This window comes from Anolis sagrei, chromosome 12 (assembly GCF_037176765.1).
Source record: "Anolis sagrei isolate rAnoSag1 chromosome 12, rAnoSag1.mat, whole genome shotgun sequence".
NCBI classification, from domain to species: Eukaryota; Metazoa; Chordata; class Lepidosauria; order Squamata; family Dactyloidae; genus Anolis; species Anolis sagrei.
This window is the reverse complement of record NC_090032.1, coordinates 16,336,840-16,350,437: the sequence shown is the minus strand read 5'-3', so window position 1 is coordinate 16,350,437 and position 13,598 is coordinate 16,336,840. Positions and strand designations below refer to the sequence as shown.

General features: G+C 48.5%; 1 protein-coding gene across 1 annotated transcript in view; it reads right to left on the bottom strand.

Moving 5' to 3' along the window:
* The window catches only part of PLCB3 (phospholipase C beta 3), a 139,841-nt gene that overhangs the window by 44,981 nt on the left and 81,262 nt on the right, over positions 1-13,598 (bottom strand). Inside the window, exons 14-17 of the mRNA XM_067472482.1 lie at positions 12,937-13,120; positions 7,573-7,680; positions 6,703-6,767; positions 3,312-3,408 (exon numbers count right to left, since the gene is read on the bottom strand). Of these exons, the coding sequence (XP_067328583.1) occupies positions 3,312-3,408; positions 6,703-6,767; positions 7,573-7,680; positions 12,937-13,120 (454 nt within the window). The remainder of the gene's footprint in view (positions 1-3,311; positions 3,409-6,702; positions 6,768-7,572; positions 7,681-12,936; positions 13,121-13,598) is intronic.

The window sequence follows — 13,598 nt, the reverse complement described above, 5'->3', positions numbered from 1 at the left end:
TCTTTATTTTCCTTAAAACTTAAGCTCCATTTTCCTAACTGCTTTTCTCTCACAGAAGTTCCTAACTGTCCTTCACCAACAGGAATCCCTAACTGAAACTTTTTGACTCTCTAACTGCCTATTTTTAAACTTAACTCCGCCCCTTTGGAATGTTCAGCTCTCTTCCCCCCCAACTGCCATTCTGGCTCAGTGGCCCTTTCAAATCCTGGCCTACACTCATCTGCATACGACCAATCGGCTGCATGTTTGCAAATTAATCTTGCCTCTACTGTTGCTACCCTATTTCTGCCAATTCTGCCACACTGCAACATAGAGCTATACATCAAAAAATTAACATAGATCAACAAATTCGCTACACCGGGTTCTTTGAGAAAGTAATTTTTAAAAATTGTACGAAATGCACAATGTTGTGGGTGAACTACAACTCACATTACGCTAGGTTAAGCCCGAGAAACTCCATCAGTGCTTAAAGTTTGTGATGTTGGGCAAGTTTGCTCTAGACGCATCCTCGGTGGGGTTCAGTTCCCACTATGGTGAGTCTGTCCCCTCAAACCACTCTGGTAGGTTGGATTGGGCATGGAGGTTCTGTGTGCCAAGTTTGGTCTAGGTCCATCATCGGTGGAGGTCACAGTTTGTCCAGTTGTGGGTGAACTACAACTCCCAGAAAGTAAGGTCGGTTCCACTCAAACCCCTCCAGTAATCAAATTTCAACATATCATGTATGTGTGCCAAGTTTGGTCCAGATTCATCTGTGTTTGGGTTCACAGTGCTCTCTGGATGTCGGTGAACTACAACTCCCAGAAAGGAAGGTCAGTTACACCAAAACCCTTCAGTAATCAAATTTCAACATATCGCATATGTGTGCCATGTTTGGCATAGATTCATCAGTATTTGGGTCCAGAGTGCTCCCTGGATGTAGGTGAACTACAACTCCCAGAAGGGAAGGTCAGTTACACCAAACCCCTCCAGTAATCAAATTTCAACACATCAGGTCTGTGTGCCAAGTTTGGTCCAGATTCACATGTGTTTGGGTTCAGAGTGCTCTCTGGATGTAGGTGAACTACAACTCCCAGAAGGGAAGGTCATCTTGCTCTCTGTATGTAGGTGAACTAAATCCCTCCAAAGACCTCCAGCATTTTTTGTTGGTTATGGGGGCTCTGTGTGCCAAGTTTGATTTCCATATTTGGTGGAGTTCAGAGTGCTCTTAGATTACAGGTGAACTATACATCCCTATAAATCATGGTGAATTCTCCCCAAACCTCTCTAGTATGTTCAGTTGCTGATCAATTTACACCAAACCCCTCCAGTAATCAAATTTCAACATATCACATATGTGTGCCAAGTTTGGTCCAGATTCATCAGTATTTGGGTTCAGAGTGCTCTCTGGATGTAGGTGAACTACAACTCCCAGAAGGGAAGGTCAGTTACATCAAACCCCTCCAGTAATCAAATTTCAACACATCAGGTCTGGACCAAACTTGGCACACATACGTGATACGTTGAAATTTGATTACTGGAGAGGTTTGGTGTAACTGACCTTCCCTTCTGGGAGTTGTAGTTCACCTACATCTAGAGAGCACTGTGAACCCAAATACTGATGAATCTGGACCAAACTTGGCACACAGACCTGATGTGTTGAAATTTGATTAACGAAGGGGTTTGGTGTAACTGACCTTCCCTTCTGAGAGTTGTAGTTCACCTATATCCAGAGAGCACTGTGAACCCAAATACTGATGAATCTGGACCAAACTTGGCACACATACGTAATATGTTGAAATTTGGTTACCGAAGGGGTTTGATGTAAATTGATCAGCAACTGAACATACTAGAGAGGTTTGGGGAGAATTCCCCATGATTTATAGGAGTTATAGGTCCTGGGATGTATAGTTCACCTGTAATCTAAGAGCACTCTGAACTCCACCAAAAATGGAAATCGATCAAACTTGGCACACAGAGCCCCCATAACCAACAAAAAATGCTGGAGGTCTTTGGAGGGATTTAGTTCACCTACATCCAACGCGCAAGATGACCTTTCCTTCTGGGAGTTGTAGTTCACCTACATCCAAAGAGCACTGTGAACCCAAACACTGATGAATCTGGACCAAACTTGGCACACAGACCTGATGTGTTGAAATTTGATTAATGAAAGAATTTGGTGTAACTGACCTTCCCTTCTGGGAGTTGTAGTTCACCTACATCCAGAGAGCACTGTGAACCCAAACACAGGTGAATCTGGACCAAACTTGGCACACAGATCTGATGTATTGAAATTTGGTTACTGGACGAGTTTGGTGTAACTGACCTTCCCTTCTGGGAGTTGTAGTTCACCTACATCCAAAGAGCAGTGAACCCAAACACAGGTGAATCTGAACCAAACTTGGCACACAGACCTGATGTATTGAAATTTGATTTTTTTTTTTTTTGGTCGTGTCAGGAGCAAGTCACTTCTGTTGTGAGAGAATTGGCCGTCTGCAAGGACGTTGCCCAGGGGACGCCTGGATGATTTGATGTTTTTATCATCCTTGTGGGAGGCTTCTCTCATGTCTCCATATGAGGAGCTGGAGCTGATAGAGGGAGCTCATCCGCCTCTCCCCGGATTCGAACCTGTGACCTGTTGGTCTTCAGTCCTGCCGGCACAGGGGTTTAACCCACTGCGCCACTGGGGGCTCCTTGAAATTTGATTACCGAAGGGGTTTGGTGTAACTGACCTTCCCTTCTGGGAGTTGTAGTTCACCTACATCCAAAGAGCACTATGAACATAAACACAGGTGAATCTGGCCAAACTTGGCACACAAATTTGGGGTGAGAAGGGCGGCATAGAAATGTCGTAAATAAATAAAATAAACAAATAGGAATGGGATAATATTTAATGGGAACCAAAACAGGTGAAGCAATGGTTCTCAACCTATGGGTCCCCAGATGTTCTGGCCTACAACTCCCAGAAACAGCTGGTAAAGTTCTGGGATTTCTGGGAGTTGTAGGCCAGCACACTTGGGGACCCACAGGTTGAGAACCACTGATCCAAGTGGATGAATAATGAACCTTGCATTGACTGCATTCTGAAGTATCATGAGAATTACGAGGGTCACGAATGGGGTTAGGTGTAACGTCACACCCAGAATGTGTATTCAGAACCCATGGTGTATCACTACGTCTTCCTCCCTACATCAAAGGCCATCTTATTGACTAAAGGAGGCATAAATCCTATTGTTAGCCCAAATACAGTCGAATCACTGGCCCTTAACCTCAGGGTTTCTTGGGCAAACCCCCCATTGGAAACCCTGCCTCCCCACTCCCGCGTCCACACTCACTGCTGGCCACCTCAAAGGATTTGAACTTGACCGGCTCAATGTAGTTCACCAACGTGGACATCTCTTCTGTGGCATTGACCTCGCTGCTTGCGGTGCCCTGTCAATTCACGGAAAGTAGAGTGTGAGTGGGACAGAGGCAAAAAAAATAGGAACAAGGAAAATTAAACTTAAAAAAAAAATATTCTTGGAGGTGCAATAAGGAAACAGATATACAATTATATATATTTACTAGCTATCCCAGCAAAATGTCATAGAATCATAGAATCAAAGAGTTGGAAGAGACGTCATGGGCCATCCAGTCCAACTCCCTGCCAAGAAGCAGGAATATTGCATTCAAAGCATCCCTGATAGATGGCCATCCAGCCTCTGTTAAAAAGCTTCCAAAGAAGGAGCCTCCACTATATTCCAGGGCAGAGAGTTCCACTGCTGAACTTCTCTCACAGTCAGGAAGTTCTTCCTCATATTCAGATGGAACGTAGTAGGGACATCACCGATTTATCTGGGTCTCCTACTATTTGTAATGGGTTTACTAAATTGATAACACAGCTAATAGCTTGTAATATTTTGTTGGTCTTTCTTCAATGTGTAACACGGCTTGACTTGGAAGTATTCGAAACAGAGACTTGGCTTTAAGAGAAACTGTAACAAGTTTATTGAAGTATAGAAGAAGCTTGATGGTTTCAATGTTTCTTAACTCCTAGAGACACATTTCTTTAGAGCAGGGGTCCTCAAACTAAGGTCCGGGGGCCAGATATGGCCCTCCAAGGTCATTTACCCGGCCCTCACTCAGGGAAGGGCCGGGTAAATTATCCCAGCAAAATGTCATAGAATCATAGAATCAAAGAGTTGGAAGAGACGTCATGAGCCATCCAGTCCAACTCCCTGCCAAGAAGCAGGAATATTGCATTCAAATCACCCCTGACAGATGGCCATCCAGCCTCTGTTTAAAAGCTTCCAAAGAAGGAGCCTCCACCACACTCCGGGGCAGAGAGTTCCACTGCTGAACGGGTCTCACAGTCAGGAAGTTCTTCCTCATGTTCAGATGGAATCTCCTCTCTTGTAGTTTGAAGCCATTGTTCCATTGCGTCCTTGTCTCCAAGGAAGCAGAAAACAAGCTTGCTCCCTCCTCCTCCCTGTGGTTTCCTCTCACATATTTATACATAGCTATCATGTCTCCTCTCAGCCTTCTCTTCTTCAGGCTGGACAATTTGTGTAGCTTGCTGTCGACCTTTGCAGCCCGAAAGACAGTTGCATATGTCAAGTAAGAAATTTAGGTACCACGTATGTGGGGAGGTGAATGTAAGTAATTTACGTTGCTTTAAAAACCTCCAGCAAGCATGCAAAGAATGAGGAAGTACTTCATCAGTGTCACAAATTTTATTTATTTATTTATTTATTTATTTATTGCATTTATTGACCGCCCCTCTCAGCCCGAGGGCGACTCGGGGCGGTGAACAGCAACAAAAAGCACAGCATACAAAAGATTTAGACGGTACAGACCAGACAATACAACAGAACACATACTTATACTAAAAATCCGCTTCGTCAAGTCCTGGGGTCATAGCCAATTTCGTAATCCTAGTCCATTCCAGTGTCATTCAAAGTACTCTCAATTGAAGGCCTGCTCGAAGAGCCATGTCTTCAGGCCTCTACGAAAGGCCAACAAGGAGGGCGCCTGTCTGACTTCAACAGGGAGGGCGTTCCACAGCCGGGGGGCCACCACCGAGAAGGCCCGCTCTCTCGTTCCCGCCAGACGTGCCTGTGAGGCAGGCGGGACCGAGAGAAGGGCCTCCCCGGATGATCTCAAGGCCCTCGTGGGCTCATAGGCCGAGATGCGGTCTGCAAGGTATTTTGGGCCGGAACCGTTTAGGGCTTTGTAGGATAACACCAGCACCTTAAATTGGGCCCGGTAGCAAATCGGCAGCCAGTGGAGCTGGGCCAGCAGGGGCGTTGTATGCTCTCTGCGTCCCGCTCCCGTTAACACCATGGCTGCCGCGCGTTGGACTAGCTGAAGCTTCCGGGCCGTCTTCAAGGGCAGCCCCACGTAGAGAGCGTTGCAGTAGTCGAGGCGGGATGTGACCAAAGCGTGTACCACCGTGGCCAAGTGGCCACCGTCCAAATGGACGGTGAAGCGACAGCTCCCCTGGTGGCCAGGAAGTTAGTGAAGGTACTGCGAGTCCCATCATCTGTGGTCCATCCTCCTCCAAACTGCACCAGGATGGAGAGTGGGTCATGGGGGCTCTGTGTGCCAAGTTTGATCTTGATCAGTCATTGGATGAGGGTCGCAGTGGTCTCAGAAAGTGAGTTAAGGTACTGCAAGTCCCATCATCCATAGTCTGTTTTCTCCCAAATCTCACCAGAATGTTGAGTTGGCCATGGGGGCTCTCTGTGCCAAGTTTGGTCTTTATTGGTATTTGGATGAGTGTCGCTATGGTTCCAGGAAGTGAGTGAAGGTACTGTGAGTCCCATCATTTGTCGTCTGTCCTCCTCCAAACTGCAGTAGGATGTAGAGTGGGTCTTGCAGGCTCTGTGTGCCAAGTTTGGTCTGTATTGGTAATTTTCTGACACAGCCTCAGGTCTTTTTCTCTCCTCTCTTGTCACCTCAGAATCTTGGAACTTTCAGGCTGGCCAATCAGAGACTATATGCAAATAGTACCACAGTGGCAGCCAATCAGAAAGCTGCCACATACCTCTCCGTAATACGTCCACCGCACTTCTGCCCCCCGCATACAAACTTTTACTTTTATTATAGACTAGCTTGGGAACCTGGCGCTGCCCGGGTTATTTGAGAAAGGAATTGTGTATCAAGGTTGGTCTTTTTCAGTTATTTATATAGCTCGCAGTGGTCTCAGGAAGTTAGTGAAGGTACTTGAAGTCCCATCATCTGTGGTCCACCCTCCTCCAAACTGCACCGTGATGGAGAGTGGGTCATGGGGGCTCTGTGTGCCAAGTTTGGTCCTGATCAGTCATTGGATGAGGGTTGCAGTGGTCTCAGAAAGTGAGTTACGGTACTGGAAGTCCTATCAAGTTTGGCCTGTATTGGTAATTTTCTGACACAGCCTCAGGCCTTTTCCTCTCTTCTCTGTCACCTCAAAATCTTGGAGTTTTGAGGCTGGCCAATCAGAGACCATATGCAAATTGTACCACAGTGGCGGCCAATCAGAAAGTTGCCACATACACCTCCGCCCTACGTCCTCCCTCTGTCCGCCGCACTCCTGCCCTCCACATACAAACACTGACTTTTATCATATACATAGATATAGATATAGATAGGCAATACGGGGTCTCTTGGAGACACTTTTTCTCTCCCGTCCACCATCTCATCCCGACCAAGACCAACCCTTTTGGGATCCAAACGTAAACAAACACCGGCCACCATTCAGAGACACACCTCATCGGTTGTGGGTTTTTTGGGGTCTTGCTGCTCCTCTTCCTCTTCGCTTTCAGCTTCCCGATCTATGCAATGGAGGGGAAAAAAGGTTTCGTGAAAATGATAGACCAAAAATTTCAAAGTAATACAGTAAATAAATACAGTAAATAAATCTATATAAATAAAAATGTAATGTTCGTTTGTGGTATCCACAGAACTCAAAAAGCACAGGGGCAAGTGGCACCAAAATTGGTGGGATTAACAGAACTCAAAAACCACTGGACAAATTGACACCAAATTTGGACACAATACACCTAACAACCTAATGTATGTTCTCCACTCAACAAAATTGATTTTGTCGTTTGGGAGTTGTAGTTGCTGGGATTTGTAGTTCACCTACAATCACAGAGCATTCTGAACCCCACCAATGGTGGAATTGAACCAAACTTGGCACACGGTTTTACCATGACCAACAGAAAATACTGGAAGGGTTTGGTGGGCAGTTTCCTTTGGTTTTGGAGTTGTAGTTCACCTACTTCCAAAGATCACTGTGGACTCAAACAATGATGGATCTGGACCAAACTCTACAAGAATACTCAATATGCCCAAGTGTGAACAGTGGTGGAGTTTGGGGAAAATAGAATCTTGACACTTGGGATTTGTAGTTGCTGGGATTTATAGTTCACCTACAATCACAGAGCATTCTGAACTCCATCAGTGATAGAATTGGGCCAAACCTCCCACACTGAACCCCCATGTTGGCCACAGCAATGCGTGGCAGGGGACGGGTAGTAAGTAAATAAATAAATAAACAAAATCATCCTTAAATTCAACTGTAGAAGTTGTTGTTGTTGTTTTCCTTAAGTATTTTTCCCCTCCTGACAAACTCACCAATAGATTTGCGAGGTTCGACCAGCTTCGCCACCCGGTCGGAGGACTTCTCCTCCCCGTTGGTCATGACGGGTGAAAGGACCTCCGAAGCATCTGCGAAAGGAGAACCTGTGGGAGGAAAGGAGGCCGAGGGAGACGGTGAGGAAAAAGAGCGAGTTAAAGTTAAGCGAGCAGTGAAAAGGGAAATTTCCCCAAGGGCTAGCGTTAGAAACTCAACAGAAATAAATAATCTTCCTTTTTCACTGTTATTGCTTTGCGCCTTCAAGTCATTCCAACTCTATTTATGGCAACTACAGAAAGATTTATTCAGAAGAGGTTCGCCGCGGCCTTCCTCTCAGGCAGAGCGAGCGTGACTCAGAATCCGAGAGCTGGAAGAGACCTCAAGGGCCATCCAGTCCAGGAGCATGCAGTTAGAGCCTTCCTAACAGATGGCCATCCAGCCTCTGCTTAGAGCTCCACAGAGAGGGGGGCTCCACCACACTCCAAGGCAGCGTATTGAACTTGGAATCATAAAAAATAACACTCAAACCACCAATCCATCAATCAGTGGCTCTCTCTCATTCTTCGCATTTATTACAACCACAAGAGTGGCCATCATGAGCTGGTTGGCGTCTTGGGGACAATGACTGGATAGTGGCTGCTTTGGGCAGCCATCATGGCCTGGTCGGCGTCTCTGTGGGCCATGGCTGGATGGTGGCCTCTTCGGGCGGCCATCATGACCTGGTTGGCATCTCCGTGGGCCATGGCTGGATGGTGGTCGCTTCTGTCAGTCACCATGGACTGGCTGGCATCTCCAGGGGCCATTGCTGGGTGGTGGCCGCTTCGGGTGGCCATCATGGGCTGGTTGACATCCCCGGCGGCCATGGCTGGATGGTGGCCGCTTCGGGTGGCTGTCATGGCCTGGTTGAGGTCTCCGTGGGCCATGGCTGGATGGTGGTCGCTTTGGGCGGCCATCATGACCTGGTTGGCATCTTCAGGGGCCATGGCTGGATGGTGGTCGCTTTAGGAGTCCATCATGGGCTGGTTGGCATCTCCGGGGGGCATGGCTGCATGGTGGTTGCTTCGGGCAGCCGTCATGGCCTGGTTGGCGTCTCTGGCGGCCATGGCTGGATGGTGGCCATTTCGGGTGGCCATCATGGCCTGGTTGGCATCTCCGTAGGCCATGGCTGGATGGTGGCCGCTTCAGGCAGCTGTCATGGCCTGGTTGGCGTCTCTGGCGGCCATGGCTCGGGCGGCCGTCATGGCCTGGTTGAGATCTCTGTGGGCCATGGCTGGATGGTGACCACTTCCGGCAGCCATCATGGACTGGTTGGCGTCTCCGGTGGCCATGGCTGGATGGTGGCCACTTCGGGCGGCTGTCATGGCCTGTTTCGCGTCTCCGTGAGCCATAGCTGGATGGTAGCCGCTTCGGGTGGCCGTCACGGCCTGGTTGGCGTCTCTGGCGGCCATGGCTGGATGGTGGTCGCTTCGGGCAGCTGTCATGGCCTGGTTGGCGTCTCTGGCGGCCATGGCTGGATAGTGACCACTTCCGGCAGCCATCATGGGCTGGTTGGCGTCTCCGGTGGCCATGGCTGGATGGTGGCCGCTTTGGGCGGCCATCATGGGCTGGTTGGCATCTCCATGGACCATAGCTGGATAGTGGCCGCTTTGGGAGTCCATCATGGGCTGGTTGGCGTCTCCGGAGGCCATGGCTGGATAGTGGTCGCTTTGGGCAGCCGTCATGGCCTGGTTGGCGTCTCAGGGGTCAATGGCTGGATAGTGGTCGCTTTGGGCGGCCATCATGGGCTGGTTGGCATCTCCATGAGCCATGGCTGTATGGCAGCCGCTTCGGGTGGCCATCATGGGCTGGTTTGGGTCTTCAGTAGTCATGGCTGGATGGTGGTCGCTTTGGGAGTCCATCATGGGCTGATTGAAGTCTCCATGGGCCATGGCTGGATAGTGGTTGCTTTGGGCGCCATCATGACCTGGTTGGCGTCTCTGTGGGCCATGGCTGGATGGCAGGCTCTTCGGGTGGCTGTCATGGCCTGGTTGGCATCTCCGTGGGTCATGGCTGGATGGTGGTTGATTTGGGCAGCCATCACGGGCTGGTTGGCATCTCCAGGGGCCATGGTTGGATGGTGGTCGCTTTGGGAGTCCATCATGGCCTGGTTGGCGTCTCCGTGGGCCATGGCTGGATGGTGGCCGCTTCGGCCGGCCGTCATGGCCTGGTTGGCGTCTCCGTGGGCCATGGCTGGATGGTGGCCTCTTCGGGCCGCTGTCATGGCCTGGTTGGCATCTCCATGGGCCATGGCTGGATTGTGGACTCTTCGGGCGGCCGTCATGGCCTGGTTGGTGTCTCCATGGCTCATGGCTGGATGGTGGCCTCTACGGGCGGCCATCATGGCCTGGTTGGCGTCATAAACTGGACACAGGCAGAACTGGACAATTTGGACAGAAAAACTAGAAAACTCATGACCATTCATAATTCATTACATCCTCGCAGTGATGTTGACCGGCTCTATCTGCCTGGAAAGTTTGGGGGCAGAGGACTTTTACAAGTCAAACAAGCAGTCGAAGAACAACAACACGATGCCCTGGCAGAATATGTCAAGGAAAGCCAAGAACCTGCTTTAATTGAAGTAAATAATTGGAAACTTCTCAAAGCACAGCAGACAAAGAGTCAGTACAAGAAAACTGCACTCCAACCAGAGCTGACAACTGGCACAACAAAGCATAGCATGGGCAGTTCCTTGACAAGATTGAAGGAAAAGTTGACAAGGAGAAGACCTGGTTATGGCTCATGAATGGAACCCTGAGGAAGGAGACAGAAGAAGGCCTGATTCTTGCAGCCCAGGAGCAAGCCATCAGAACCAATGCCATTAAGGCCAGGATTGAAAAATCAGCGGATGACCCAAAATGCAGACTGTGCAAGGAAGCGGATGAAACCATGGATCATCTTCTCAGCTGTTGCAAGAAAATCGCACAGACAGACTACAAACAGAGGCCAACTCTGTGGCCCAGATGATTCACTGGAACTTATGTCACAAGGACCACCTGCCAGCAGGAAAGTATTGGTGGGATCATAAACCTGCATTGGTGGGATCATAAACAGTGAAGACATCTGCCCTTGCGCTATGCTATTCTGCTGCTGAGTATGCATGCCCAGTGTGGAACACATCTCACCACACTAAAACAGTAGATGTGGCTCTTAATGAGACATGCCGCATTATCACGGGGTGTCTGCGCCCTACACCACTGGAGAAATTACACTGTTTAGCCGGCATTGCACCACCTGACATCTGCCGGGAAGTAGCAGCCAATAGTGAAAGGACCAAGTCAGAGACATCTCCAGCTCATCCCTTGTTTGGGTATCAGCCAGCACGTCAACGACTTAAATCAAGACATAGTTTTCTTAGATCTACAGAGACACTCGCTGGAACACCCCAGCAAGCGAGAGTCCAAAACTGGCAGGCCCAAACCCAGCACCTCAATTCATGGGTGATACCAGATGAGAGACTCCCCCCTGGGCACTCAGAAGACGGGGCGACTTGGAAGGCATTTAACAGACTGCGCTCTGGCACCACGAGATGCAGAGCCAATCTTAAGAAATGGGGCTACAAAGTGGAATCCACAACATGCGAGTGTGGAGAAGAGCAAACCACAGACCACCTTCTGCAATGCACCCTGAGCCCTGCCACATGCACCATGGAGGACCTCCTTGCGGCAACCCCAGAGGCACTCCAAGTGGCCAGATACTGGTCAAAGGACATTTAACCAAATACCAAATTTGCAAAATCTGTGTTTTTTTTTCCTTTTTAATTTGTGTGTTTGTTTTGCTCTGTTAGAATTGTAATACAATGGTTGCTGATGACACGATAAATAAATAAATAATAAACCTGCAACGGTCGTGGAAAATGAACATGCAAAGATCCTATGGGATTTTCGAATCCAGACTGACAAAGTTTTGGAACACAATACACCAGACATCACGACTGTGGAAAAGAAAAAATTCTAGATTATTGATGTCGCTATACCGGGTGACAGTCACATTGAGGAAAAACAACAGGAAAAACTTAGCCGCTATCGAACTGCAAAGGCTCTGGCATAAACCAGCATAGGTGGTCCCAGTGGTCATTGGTGCACTGAGTGCTGTGCCAAAAGATCTCAGCCGGCATTTGGAAAGAATAAACATCGACAAAATCACAATCTGTCAACTGCAAAAGGCCACCTGACTTGGATCTGCGCGCATCATTCGGAAATACATCACACAGTCCTAGATGCTTGGACGTGTTCGACTTGTGATTTTGTGATACGAAATCCAGCAGAGAGATCTCGTTTGCTGTGACATGCTGTGCTTTTGTGTCAGTAAAATAATTATAATAAACTTTATTTATACCCCGCCACCATCTCCCCAATGGGGATACATTACAACAAAATAAAATACAAACAACAAAATAATATCACAATAAAATAAATAAAGTATCTTGCATTTGTCACTGTTAAACTTCACTAACAAAATGAAGTTCAACAGTGACAAATGCAAGATACTCCACTTTGGCAGAAAAAATGAAATGCAGAGATACAGAATGGGGGACAATGCTTGGCTTGAGAGCAGTATGTGTGAAAAAGATCTTGGAGTCCTCGTGGACAACAAGTTAAACATGAGCCAACAATGTGATGTGGTGGCAAAAAAAGCCAATGGGATTTTGGCCTGCATCAAGAGGAGCCGAGTGTCTAGATCTAGGGAAGTCATGCTACCCCTCTATTCTGCTCTGGTTAGACCACACCTGGAATATTGTGTCCAATTCTGGGCACCACAATTCAAGAGAGATATTGACAAGCTGGAATGTGTCCAGAGGAGGGCGACTAAAATGATCAAGGGTCTGGAGAACAAGCCCTATGAGGAGCGGCTTAAGGAGCTGGGCATGTTTAGCCTGAAGAAGAGAAGGCTGAGAGGAGATATGATAGCCATGTATAAATATGTGAGAGGAAGCCACAGGGAGGAGGGAGCAAGCTTGTTTTCTGCTTCCTTGGAGACTAGGACACGGAACAATGGCTTCAAACTACCATGTGAACACGAGGAAGAACTTCCTGACTGTGAGAGCTGTTCAGCAGTGGAACTCTCTGCCCCGGAGTGTGGTGGAGGCTCCTTCTTTGGAAGCTTTTAAACAGAGGCTGGATGGCCATCTGTTAGGGTTGATTTGAATGCAATATTCCTGCTTCTTGGCAGAATGGGGTTGGACTGGATGGCCCAGGAGGTCTCTTCCAACTCTATCGTTCTATGATTCTATGACCACCCACGTGTGGAAGGCAGACAGGCTGGATGTTCTTCAATTGGGAAAAAAATAGGATGAAAACATGGATTCCGGCCCTCAGGATGCGTACCTAGTGCGGGGGAGCCTGGCTCGCCAACCCCTGAGGAATCGCTGTAAGTGCTGGGCATCTGCTCCAGGACCCGCTTGCGGACGCTGCCCTCCGAGCCCTTGCTGTGCGGCCGACGCTTTTTGTTTTTCACCAGAATCCGACCCTGCAGCTCTTGAGGGTTCGGCAAGGGAACGCCAGGCTGGAGCTGGAGAGAGAAAGAAGGAAAGGCCCTTCAAGCGTGGCATCAAGATAAGAAGCGCAAGAGATCTTTCTTCACGGGCTTGGGAAGGAAGAAGGATGCGGGTACCCACCTTCGGAGATATTTCACGCTCCTTTCCTGGGAGCTTGAAATATCTCCCAGGAATCAAGGAAAGTGTGAGAAAGGTGCGAAACCTGTGTAGATAATATTTTACAAAGCTCCTTTGCTAAACGAAACGCACTGCGGCCAGTTGGGTGGTTTCTGGGCTGTATGGCGGTGTTCTAGCAGCATTTTTGCCTGACGTTTCGCCTCCATCCGGACACTCCACAGGTATATGGAGTATGGTTTCCGGGCCATGTTCTAGCAGCATTTTTGTCTGACGTTTCGCCTCCATCCAGACACTCCACAGGTATATGGAGTATGGTTTCCGGGCCATGTTCTAGCAGCATTTTTGTCTGACGTTTCGCCTCCATCCAGACACTCC